We start from the raw sequence: 12,558 nt of genomic DNA on the forward strand, positions 1-12,558 counted from the left end.
TCCAGGACCACTGGCTCCTAACTGCTCACCTGCTGCCTGTCTGGTCGACCCAACTACCCCCGCCCTGCGGGCCTGGTTGCCCCTTAACTGTCCCCCCCCATCAGCCTGGTGCCCCCAACTGCCCCCGCCCTGCCGGCCTGGTTGCCTCTAACTGTCCCCCCCCATCAGCCTGGTCACCCCCAACTGCCTCCCTCTGCCAGCCTGGTTGCCCCTAACTGCCCCCCTGCTGGTCTGGTCGCCCCACGAAACCTGCTGTTCAGTCGTTTGGTCGTCCCTCACTAACCCCTTTGCCGGCCTGGTCACCCCACATAGCCTGCTGCTTGGTTGTTACTGTTACTGTGACAGTGTACCAGACGATTTGCATATCCCTCTATTATTAGTACAGATTACACACACTTCTAAATAACACATGGATCAGAGAAGAAGCCATATGAGAAATTTAAAAATATTTGAACTGAAAATGAAAATGCAAATTATGAAAATTTGTGGGTGCAGCCAAAGCCAGGCTTAGAGGGAAATGCATTGCCCTGAATGCATATGTTAGAAAAGAGAGGATGACAAGGAGACAGTCTGCTTTGGAGACTGAATGCCACAGGGACTATAACTTTAATAAAAGAATGCAGGGCAGCAACCAGTGGGCAGAGAATTAGGTCCCAACAGAAGGTACTGAGGTCATATCTACCACCACAGGTCAGCAGGTTCTGCAGGAGCACGAGGTGGACCGGGCATGAGCACCGTGGTGTCCCGTCACCCTTGGCAATGCAGATGTGGGAGCAGCCGCCGTTGTCCCGGGCACATGGGTGGGCCGCTGCAGAGACAAAAAGGGAGGGGGTCAAGCCCTGCCTCTCACTTCAGGACCACAGTCCAGAGGGTGGAGGGAATGAGGGCCAGGTGAGAACTCACAAGAGCCGGCACTCGCGTTGACCAGGCCCCTACAGATCCTCCCACTTAACTCCCAGGGCAACCTCCCGAGTCTGTGTCTAGTGACATTGCATTTTGCAGATGAGGAAACGCAGGCCAAAAGCAGTTACCAAACTTACCCAACGTCACAGCCCAGCACATCTTCCCCAGCTCTCACTGTGCCTACACCTGTCACTCTACTCTGCCCACCTGTCTGCCTCTCATGGTGTGGAGAGCTGAGTGGTGGCCCCCAAAAAAGATATGTCCACATCCAAATACCCAGAACCTGTGAATTGGACCTTATCTGGAAAAACGATCTTTGCAAATATAATCAAGTTAAGAATGTGGAGTTGAGGTTATTCTGAATTATCTGGGTAGACCTGAGTCTAACGGTAAGTGTCCTTAGAAGAGACGACAGGGGATGAAGGGACAGACACCGGGGAGAAGGCCGTGTGATGGCAGAAGCAGAGATTGGAGCGATGTGGCCACAAGGAACGCCTGTAGCCACCAGAAACTAGACGGGGCAGAGAACCGTCCCAGGGCCAGGAGAGGGAGCTGACCCCACAGACACCATGATCCCAAACTTCTGGCCTCCAGAACTATGGGAGGCCACCTTTCTGATGCATTTAGTCGCCCAGTTTGTGGTGATTTATTACAGGGACTGCAGGATACAAATAGGCAGGGGGAGCTCCAGCAGCAGGTGCTGACTCTGTGGGGGGTGCGCATACTTCAGTTCCACTAACAATGCATCCACACCTGACCCAGAGGAAGGAGCCTGGGGAGGGGGGTGTGGCTGACTTCCCGAGGTGAGAAGAAATGGCAGAAAGCACTGGCTCCGCCCCTAGCAGTCAACACACAAGTGACAGATTCACTGTGTCAGAGGTCACATCCAGGGCTCGAGGCTCCAGGGAGCAAGACCCCACTCAGACCCAGGCTTTGTACTTCACAGGTAACTCTAATGAACGTGGTAGCCAACTTGGAGGTAAGCAACAGACAAGCCCAGGAGCTAAATCATGATCTCTGGCCTCAATCCAAGCCCCATCGTGTTCATTGGCCAATTGACCAGGGGAAGCTAACACCCTCTCTGAGCCCTGCTTTCCTTAGATGCAAAGTAGCACAACTGTGAAATACAAGTAAGGTAATGACACAGTGAGCACAGGGCCTGGGAGACAGGACAGTCACCACGTGGCAGGGAGGGGGGTCCAAGGGTAGAAGCTCATCCACAAGAGAGGGACACCTGAGCTGAGTGACAGTGAAGAATTAGTAGGAGTTATTCAGACGGAGAAGGAAAGGTGACCAGACAGAGGGACTCCGGGGAGCAGGCGCTTGGCCAGTGGGAGGATGAGGGGCTGGGGTAAGGCTGGTGAGCCGGGCATCCCCCAGGACCTTGAAGGCGCACACCTTGAACTTGGCCAGACCCTGGGCATCACAGGACAGAGAAAGCGATGGCCTTGCTCAGCCCGCTGTCAGCCCAGGTGAATTTACTGAATGAACAGTGAGAAGACAGAGACGCAGGTAGACACCTACACACACGCACCCTACACAGTCATATATGGAGGGGACAGAGGAACAAGAGGTCCTGGCGTAGACGGCAGGCTGTGGCAGGCAGAATCCTCAACGCTCCCCAATTTCCCACCCAAACCCCAACACAGGGGATGCGATGAGCTAGCGCGCCCATGGGTTTGCAGATGTAACTAAGGCTACTAGTCAGCTGACTTGAGTTAATCGCAAGGGAGACTTAAAGCTGGGCCGGATCTAACCATCTAACCACGGGCCCTTGAAAAGCAGAGCGGGCTCTCCCGCTGGAGGAAGTAGGAGATTCGGATCTGTCGCTGAGAGGCAGGGAGCGGGCCTGAGGGCGGCCTCCAGGAGCCAAGCCCGAGAACAGGGCCTCAGCACCACCCCTCCACACAGCGGCCGGCCCTCCTCTCTCCCCGAGGGGGCTGGTTTGGGGTCACTGTGCCGTGAGCCCAGGCCCACCCTTCCCTGGGTACCCCCCACCCTGCTGCCCACCCCCCACATACAGAACTCCTCCAGGCTGATGTCCTCCACGGCGTGGATGCCGGTCAGGTGGGCGACACGGCCCTGGACTCGTGTCCTCTTGTCGCCAGTGGTCTTCTCCACGCGCTCGATCATCTGCTGCTGGCGGTCAATCCAGTAGAGATGCCTGCCCAGCACGGTCAGGCCCACGGGCTGCACGATGTTGGCATCCTCCAGGGTCAGGCGGTTGGCCCCTGCAGATGGGACAAGTGCCCCTGAGTGGCAGCCGACCGCGACAGCGCGACCCACAACTGGCTCGGGAGGATGAGGGGGGGCTGGCAGGGAGCCTGCAGGACTCCATGCTGGGGCTGGAGCTGGGGCAGATCTGAGACCAGCCCCGGACTGCCCTGCTCCCACCCGCGACAGCCTTGGGATCAGGGACACCGGACCCCTCCCTCCACCCCACCCCATCTTATGGAAGAAAAGGCCCTCAACGCACCCACTCCCACTCCTCTCCAGCCACGGGCCTCCTGGCCGAAGGCGGCCCACCTGGGACTTGGGCACTGGAGGCAGAGGCTGGGGTCGGACTCCTGCCCCACCCCGCGCTGTGGGAGCCAGGGCAACTTGCTCGCCCTCTCTGAGCCTCGTCTTCGGCCTCTGCCACAAGGTGAATGTGAAGCCCCCGCTGTGCCCGCTCTCAGCAGATCCCCGACAACCACGGCCACTACCACGGTTACCGATGACGAGGGAGGCCGGGCGTCCCGGGCAAGGTCAGACCTGGGGCTGCCCAGGGACCCGATCCCGAGGACGCCCAGGGCACGTACCTGACAGGTCACAGCTTTCGATGCGCTTCAGGTCCGCGTCCACCCAGAAGAGCTTGCCCAGCGTGTTGTCCACCACGAGGGCCACCGGGCGGATGAGGCCCGTGGTGAAGAGGACCTCACGCTCGGTGCCGTCCAGGGCCGCGCGCTCGATCTTGGCTGTCCGGTCCTGCATGTTGGTGAAGTACAGGTACCTGTGGGAGGGGAGCAGGGGGTGGGGGGGACAGGTGCCATCTCCTGTCAGGATGCAGCTCGCACAGCACCAGCCAGTCGGCTTCCTGTCATGTGGGTTCGGTCCCCTCCCACCCTGGTTTTTCCCGTCGGGACCCTCCGAGTCTATCATCATGTCCCAGGTGTTTCCCACCCGTCAGAGAACCCGTGGGCCCGCAGGGGGCGCACCAGGGGCCTTCCTGGTGGGAAACAGCTCTCAGGAGGGGAAGCTGTGCCAGGGACAACCAGCTTGGGAGGTAGTGAGCTCCCTGTGGCGGAACATATGTGAGTAACCAGCCACCACCTGCGATGCTATGGAAGGGTTCGAGCTTGATGGGGATGGTACAAAACCCGTGAATTAGAATTTACGTCCTTCCCGGTCTCTCAGCAAAACCCGCACCTCCCCACACGTGCCTCCTGGGAAGGCCACCCCGGGTGTCTGCTTTCCCGCTGAGGCCGGGAACGAGCTAGCGTTCCCACGTCCTGCTCTGGCTGCCGTGGCAGGACTCCTGACCCATCGGAAAGTCGGGGATGAAGACCCCTCCCAGCCCCAGCGGGGTGCAGCCCCCCACATCACGGTGTCCGCCTGCCCCTCTGGCCTCGCACCCTCGCTCGGCGTTGACGACGATGGCCCGCGGCTTGTCCCGGTCCCCACGGAGCACCACGCCCATGGCGTCCCCGTCCAGCCTGTGCACGTTGATGGTGTTGGTGGCCTCGCACGTCCAGAACAGCGTCCGGCTGTAGACGTCGATGCTGAGGTCGTGGGGCTGCCTGTCTGGGCTTTGGTTTGGGCTCGGAGTGGTCAGGATGAAGGGCTGTAAAGCAGTGAGAAAGGAACGCCGGCTAAGGCAGGGCCGGGAGGGCTGAGGCCTTGGTGCCTGAGTTCAGGCTCCAACCCTATCCAATCGGCTCTCACCCACACGCGCACTGAAGAGTGAAACTGACGCCTACAGCAGCCTCCCTCGGGGAGAGCTCTCGCCCATTCACCCAGGTCTCAGGCCCACCCACTCGGATTCAGCCCCCTCCCCCACCTGCGCTGTCACTCTCCCGGTCCCGTTCCTGCACGCACCGCACCGAAGGGCCGCCTGACGGCTGAACCCAGGATCACAGACCCCTTCCGAGACATCGCTCTGCTTTCTTGTTTTCTTAGGCTCCTGCTGTTTTTTAAACTGAAGGTGCCAGAACCAAGTGTAGAGAACGGAGGTGAACCTCGCACAACCCTCTCCTCCAAGGGAGAGGCCAGGGGTTCAAGGCCCAGTGAGGGTGCAGGGCCAGGTGGGGGCCTAAAACCAGACTTGGGACGCCAGTCATCAGAAAAGCCAGCTAAGAACCACCCATGCTACAGCGCAGATAAACCCTGAACACGTTACGCTCAGTGAAATAAGCCAGACACAAAGACACATGCTAAGTGTGTGATGCCACTTATATGAAGTACTTAGAACAGTCAAATTCACAGAGAAAGTAGGACGGTAGGCGCCAGGGGCTGGCGGGAGGGGTGGGGAATTCAGTGTGTCATGGGGGCAGCGTGTCAGTTGGAGAACAAGAACTGTTCTGTTCGCACAGCCATGCGAACGTACTTAGTGTCACTGAACCATACACTTCAAAACTATTAAAATGGTTCTGCTATGAATATTTGCCACAGTAAAACATTTTAGATGAATAGGTAAGAAAACTTAGCCAAGAGTGTAATAACTTAAAACATCATCTGTGGGGGGTTTGCGGGGGGCCCTAAGAATCACAGCCAGTCGTGGTTAGAGCATCCGCCTGCACACCAAAGGATCGCAGGTTCGATTCACAGTCAAGGGCATGCGCCTGGGTTGCAGGTTCGATCCCTGGCCCCAGTTGGGGTGCATGTGGAAGGCAACCAATTAGTGTGTCTCTCTCACATCGATGTTTTTCTCTCCCCCCCCCCCACCTCCCCTTCCACTCCCTCTAAAAATCAATGGAAAGAATATCCTCCGGTGAGGATTAACAAGCAAACAAACAAGACTCAAAACCAGAGCCACCAGAGCGGGGAGGCTCAGCAAGAGACAGGAGCGAACCATGTTCCCAAATTCAGTGAAAACCCAGAAGCTGCTCCTAAAAGGGCTTTTTCTTCAAAATCTTTCCATGCTTTTGCCCAGCTTTCTAAAGGAATGCCTGGACAGGACCCTAAGGCAATTTACACCTCATAACAGCAGGGAAGCCACAGCCCATCAATTAACACCTCCCCATCCTCCAAAAGGACGCTCAGTGGTGCGGCACCTGCTCTGAGCAGGATGAAAGAAACCCATTTCCACCAGGCACAAACCTCAAAGGTGCCCTGCTAACTTCCCAGCGTTGCTGGAAGAAGCATCTTGTTGGAAGTTATGCCCAACCCACCCAGACAGCCACAGCATCCAGTGCAGGGGACGGAACAGCAAAATCCACTTTACACACACGACAATCTGAAAATCTCCGCCGACGAGCATGCCTCGCCATCACCGTTACACGGTCTCAAGAGCTCCCCACGGTCACAGGCCCCTGCACGGACCCCTGGCCTGAGAAAGGGGCCGCTCAGTTCTGCAGCTTTTGTAAAAGGGTCTTTGGAAACCGGCAGGACGAGCCAAACACGCTCATGGTGGTCACAGTTCCCTGCCGCACGGAGACACCGGGTGAGGCCCGAGGCTGCAGTGAGCGTGTCCTTTCCGGACCGGGTCACATACCTAAACGGTCAGTCCTGCCAGGACTCGAATTTTGAAAACACGAATGTGTGATGCACTGGGGCCATTTGAGCAGAGCGTGGATTTCACATTTGCTCTCGGGCCCTCTCACCCGTGAGAAGCACCAGGTGGGTGCACCCAGCGCGGGGCCGAGTAGGAAAACACGCCCCCTCGTCTCCCTGTGAGCCCCACGTCCACACTCACTCCACCGTCTCACAAAAACCCACAGGCCGCGACCTTCCGACGCCCAAATCCTCAGCCAACGTCAGGCCTCCATTGTGGCACTTAGGTCCTGAGCCATTTAAGCCTGCATGACACTGCTGTATGGAGCTCGTCGGTGCGTAATGCGCCCCAGCCCCCTGTCCCCATGGCCTGAGGTGTGTGCTGTGTGATTCTGCAAAGCGTGGTGATTTTCAGAACGCACAGACTGCATTATGGCAGAACTGACTACACGATTCCTATGAAATAAGAACAAATCCAGAGTAAGCAATACCAGCCACCTGTACAAAACCACTGTGGAAAGAAGAAATATCCCATGGGGTTGGACACTCCCTGCCCTCCCTGAGTTCAAAAACTATAAAATCCAGTTTCTACACATAACCAGTCTCAGAGTTTCACACCCAATAATGGCAGAATCGGAGCTCAAATCATTGCTGCCCCAAAGCCGTGCGTGGTGGGCACCCCCACTGCTGAGGAAAGTGGGCGGAGAGTCCCAGGGCGAGCTCTTCACGGACGTGCCCTCACGCCGCTGACAGATACACTTGCCTGGGTCCCATCATCCCGGGCTCGCTTGATGTTCTGGCGTCCATCCACCCAGTAGATGAACTTGTCCAGTGGGTCGTAGTCGATGGCCTTGACATTCCTCAGCCCGTGCAGCGGCAGGATGAGGTCCGGGCTGTGCTGGTCGTCCGGGATCATCCGGCTGATGGCATTTTTCTGGCTGAACAGCAAGAAGGTGCTGGGCGCTAGGGTGAGGCGAACAGAGGGGGGGCTGCGGGTCAGCATCCGGGAGCCGCAGGGAGAGCAGACCTGCATGTGGAGCCCCCAGGGGACATGGGACAAGGCCAGAAGGACAGAAACCTGCTTCCGGGGGTGGACCACGGGGAATTTTACCCTCCGTGTTACATGTCTCGGTTGCAGTTTTTACGAGTGCCCGTCTTTTTAAAAATAGGTATCAATTCATCTGTAAGTGATGGAGACTCAAGACGGCAGGAAGGAAGGCAGTGAGGACCAAGGGCTCACTGCAAGGGTCCGTCAAGCTGGGGTGACATGTCTCCACGTGCTCAGGGAACTGCGAGGAGCATATGGGGTGAACAGTGACCCCAGGAGGGCACGCTGCCTGGGGGTCAGTGAGCAAAGCTGCCAGCTGCAGGAACGGCATCTCTCAGAATGTGCAGGAGGCCACGGGCTGCAGCCACGGTCCGACAGCGCCGTCCTCTGCCCAGGTCACCGGCCAAAGGCGTCCCCTCTGGGTGCGGGGTTACCTGCACCTCTGCTTCAAGGTTATGGCCCCCAGGGGGGCAGGGACAACAGGACCAAAGGGAGCCCAGGGGTGGGGGTCCCAGGCTGCGGCCCAGGCCCAGCTCGCACCAGCTCAGGGGCCTCATCGACATGAGGGGATGAGGAAAGCCAGCCCTCCTGGTGCCGAGGGCTGTGTGACCTCAAGCCAGGCCCAGGCAACAGAGCTCTGCACGCTGCCCCGTGCTGTACACAGGCTGAGGCATGACGGCTCTGATGCTACAGGGGAAGAGCCCGCCAGCAGGGCCACTGCTCTCCCTGGGCCCGTGGGCAAGTCGCCCTCAGGCTCCCTGGAACTCACTTTTTTATCACTGACATGAGAGCTTTTAAAAAGGCCTGCATAATTCAGAGCGTCAGTGTGAGGATTACACGTGTGAACGTGAGGCCACCTGGCAAGGGGTCAAGAGCAGGGACTCTGGAGCCAACCTGCCTGCATTCAAACCGGGCTCAGGCTTCCCGGCCGCGTGGCCCAGCTCTGTGTCAGGTTCCTCGCCTGTGAGCGAGATGGGACAGTGACACTTCCCTCCCTGCAGGCGTGAGGACTGAACGAGAGCCACAGAAAGGGCTAGAACAGGGCCTGCCTCCCAGAGTGAGCGCTCTCTCCCAGGGACCACGATTCCCCGTGGGATGTGCCAGCTCGGGGCTTGGCCCAGCTCCTGTGTCTTGATGAAGCAACAGGTCCTCCGCCCAGCCCAGGCCTCCAGGTAACATTGTGCAGTTCGTGCACCGAGGCACCCTTTCCCTCCCAGTCCCGGAGCCAGCCTGGCCCAACACGGGCGCACGGCGGGGGACGCGAGCACTCACGGCTGCAGTTGCGGCTGCTGGGGTCCAGGGTGTAGTGGGAGGCGCAGCTGCAGCGGTGGCCGCCGGGGACGGCCAGGCACAGCTGCCCGCACTGCCCGTTGCCGGGCACGCAGTCGTTGAGGCCGTCCTGGCGGGAGGAGTGGAACACCAGGATGTCCATGACGAAGTCCAGGTGGCCCTGGATGAGGGTGCGGTTCCGGCCGCTGGTCTTGTCGGCCCGCTCGATGCTGTGCAGGTTCCAGTCCGTCCAGTAGATGTAATCGCTGTACTGGGTCAGGCCGAAGGGGTGTGGGAGGTCATCGGCGATCACGATCCGCTCCTGACCTGCGTGGGACACACGGGCAGGGCGTCAGCAGCAGCACAGCACGCCCGCAGCGCAGGGCGCCCCGCAGCCTGGCAGCCTGCGCCGGGGCCAGGAAGTTCGACCACTCTGGAAAACGAACAGGACTGACTGACGCTGGATGCGCACCACCCTGGGACCGGGCAACTCCTCTCCCGTTCACAGGAGAAACGCACGCACACAGTCTGCGCCTGCACCACACGGACAAGAGTGCGGGTGGCAGCCACTGGCTGTGAGAGCCACGGGCTGGAAACAAGCCCAACGCTCATCAATAGCAGAATGAAGAAAAGGTAATGGGATCTTCAAAGACATTCAAAGCTGGCCATTAGCCCCGTAAACCAGGACAGTCAGCATGCAGGGTGGGTGTGGCCCGCCCCACGCAAAAGCCAGGACATTGGGGTCCTAGCTCTGCTCACACCTGGAACTAGCCATTCAGCCCGCCTCTGCCTCAGTTCCCTCATCTGTAACATGGGCACAACCACGCCCACCCCGGGTGAGAGCAGCAGAGATGAGGGAGGAAGCCAGATTCTTTCCGCTGCACAGGGCAGCCCCGTGACCCCACAGAGCTGACAGGACCACGCCCCTCAGGCAGGACAGAGCCCAGAGTTACGTGTTCTGGGTTCAAATCCTGCCCCTGCTGCTGGGTGACTTGGAGCGATGTGTTTTATACCTAATCCCAGGGTGCTGGGTATAGCTTGTGAGTGGTCCCAGAACAAGACTAGCACGTAGTAGGTGCTCAGGGTGAAGACTGAGTGTATGGCCCTGGCATGTGAGCAGCACTCTGTGACCTCCCTGGGCCTGCTTCCCCATCAGTGAAAGCCTAGGCCACGTGGTGCGGTATCAAATCAGAGTGCTAGCCCAGGGCTTAGCTGGAGCCCAGCTTTCGGCGCCCAAAACTGTGGTCACAGGGCCTCTGTCGACACGCCCACGCACAGTGCGGGAAGGGACGGCCCTCGAGAGAGGGGAAGTTGGGCGAGCACTCGGGGCGTGCCCACACCTCCTGGAGGGCCCGGGGACTCGAAGGCCAGAGGGCACAGTGCAGGGGGGGCTCCAGCCAAGGACACCCATCCCCCAGGACCACCGGCCCTCACCCAGCATGTTGGATGACTCGATCATGTTGGTGTCCAGGTCAGTCCAGTAGAGACGCTGGTCCGCGTAGTCGATGGTGAGGTCATTGGCCCTGCCCACCTTGTCCACCAGCGTCATGCAGTTGGTCCCGTCCATGAAGGCCCGCACGATCCGTGGCTTGCCGCCCCACTCGGTCCAGTAGATGTAGCTGGAAGACACGGGAGAAAGGCAGGTCGGGCTCAGATGCATCCACACTCTCGGCAAGGCAGGGAACACGGCCGCCACCGTCTCCTAAGCTGGGTCCTCCCTGTCCCAGAGAAAGCCACTTCCACAATATCCCTCCGGGAAGCAGGCAAGAGGCCAGACAGAGTCCCCACCACCCGCCATCCCTCCAGGGGCCGTCACTGTGCCACCTCCTGCCGCCTGAATGCCCGCAGCAGCTCACCTGCAGGGGAAGTGTGATCACCTCATTTACAGGCACACACAGGTGCACAGACAAGGTGGCCGTGTAACAGAACCACCAGGCTGGAGTGCCTTTGTCAAGGACAAATGCTAACCCGCAAGGAATGCTGGGTGACAGGGGAGCCAGGACGAATGTGGGCAAAGCAGGATGTGAGAGAGCAGGACACAGGTCCGAGGGGGCAGGCACGGCAGGACCAGGACGCACACAGCTCTGCCGCCTCCCGACAGCTCCACGAAGAGAAACCCCGTCCTCCTCCCAGAATCGGGCACGTGGGACTTGCCCTTTCGCTAAAACCTGGACCTCCCTGTTCTGCCACCCCTAATAGGGCAAGCAGCAGGCCGGGTTTGGGGTGCTCCCTCCACATGGCTGATGCCTTATGGGACCAGCACTGTGCCAGCTGCTCAGAAAAGGAATCTCGGAGCAGAGGGAGACGCCCCCTCCGCCACACCCCAGCCCCAAAGCCCCGGGGCAGAGCCCAGGCCTCCCACACAAAGCATGGTGCTAACCCTCGGCTAAGTGCAATCCAAGGGGCTCAAAGCCAGCTCCGAGAAGGCGGAGCCTGGTGACACGGGCGGGAAAGAACAGCCCTTCCTGGCCCAGCCCTGCTCTGACTGGCTGTGTGGCCTTGGGTGAGGCGCTCAGCTTCTCTGAGCCTCAGTTTCCACCTCTGTAAAATCAGGAACAAAACACCCCCTCCCCCCACAGGCCTCCTGGGCGCTGCAGTGAGACAACCCACATGAAAGTGCCCAGCGCAGCCCGATACAGTGGCTGCCACTCTGTCCTCGGCTCTGGGCCTCAGTTTCCCCCATGAAACAAACTACATGATCTCCGAAGGTGCAGCCAGCCCCGGCCACCTCAATGCTAGAGGCGGTCAGTGCCGCTCTCATCACAGACAGCCAGCCGGGCAGCCACCGCCTCCGTCTCTGGTCATCCCCGTGCTGGCGGGCACAGAGGTGGGAGGGGGACGGGGACACACGTGCCCGACAAAACGGTCCTTACCCCTTGGTGGGGTCCAGGGCCAGCGACCTCGGGTTGTCCAAGTCCCTCCACACGAGGACCTGCCGGAACTGCCCGTCCAGCCGGGCCACTTCGATCCTGTTGGTCCCGGTGTCCGCCCAGTAGAGGTTCTTGCCCATCCAGTCGACGGCCATGCCTTCCGGGTAGTCGAGGCCGAACTCGATCACGTGCTCCACCGAGCTCCCGTTCAGGAAGGCGCGGCTGATGGTCTGGGCGGGTGGGGACAGAGGCCACGGTTAGGAACCAGCGTTCAGGCAGACATTTAACTATGAGCTGCTCCGCCACCTGCTTAGATCACCAACATGCTAGAGTTTCAAAATACACTTGTCAACTATAAACATTTTAGAAAAAATTTTAGCTATTAAAATATATTTTATTGACTTTTTACAGAGAGGAAGGGAGAGAGATAGAGAGTTAGAAACATCGATGAGAGAGAAACATCGATCAGCTGCCTCCTGCACATCTCCCACTGGGGATGTGCCCGCAACCCAGGTACATGCCCTTGACCGGAATCGAACCTGGGACCTTTCAGTCCGCAGGCCGACGCTCTATCCACTGAGCCAAACCGGTTTCAGCACTATGAACATTTTAGAAAAAATATTTAGCTATTCTTATATGTAATATGTTTTATAACTACATATTTTATATACTTATAAAACAAAGTAAGTTACAAGTAAATTACATATTATACATCTCTCTATCTCTCTCTAGATATAGATAGATAGATGATAGATAGATAGATAGATAGATAGATAG

The 12,558-nt window shown here is 58.6% G+C and overlaps 1 protein-coding gene across 1 annotated transcript in view; it reads right to left on the reverse strand.

Moving 5' to 3' along the window:
* LRP5 (LDL receptor related protein 5) overlaps positions 1-12,558 on the reverse strand; it is a 62,225-nt gene that overhangs the window by 11,314 nt on the left and 38,353 nt on the right. The window contains 8 exon segments of the mRNA XM_006102480.3: positions 683-808; positions 2,925-3,134; positions 3,705-3,895; positions 4,518-4,726; positions 7,358-7,557; positions 8,915-9,238; positions 10,346-10,530; positions 11,785-12,011. Of these exon segments, the coding sequence (XP_006102542.1) occupies positions 683-808; positions 2,925-3,134; positions 3,705-3,895; positions 4,518-4,726; positions 7,358-7,557; positions 8,915-9,238; positions 10,346-10,530; positions 11,785-12,011 (1,672 nt within the window).

Source organism: Myotis lucifugus, unplaced genomic scaffold (assembly GCF_000147115.1).
Source record: "Myotis lucifugus unplaced genomic scaffold, Myoluc2.0 scaffold_415, whole genome shotgun sequence".
Lineage (NCBI taxonomy): Eukaryota > Metazoa > Chordata > Mammalia > Chiroptera > Vespertilionidae > Myotis > Myotis lucifugus.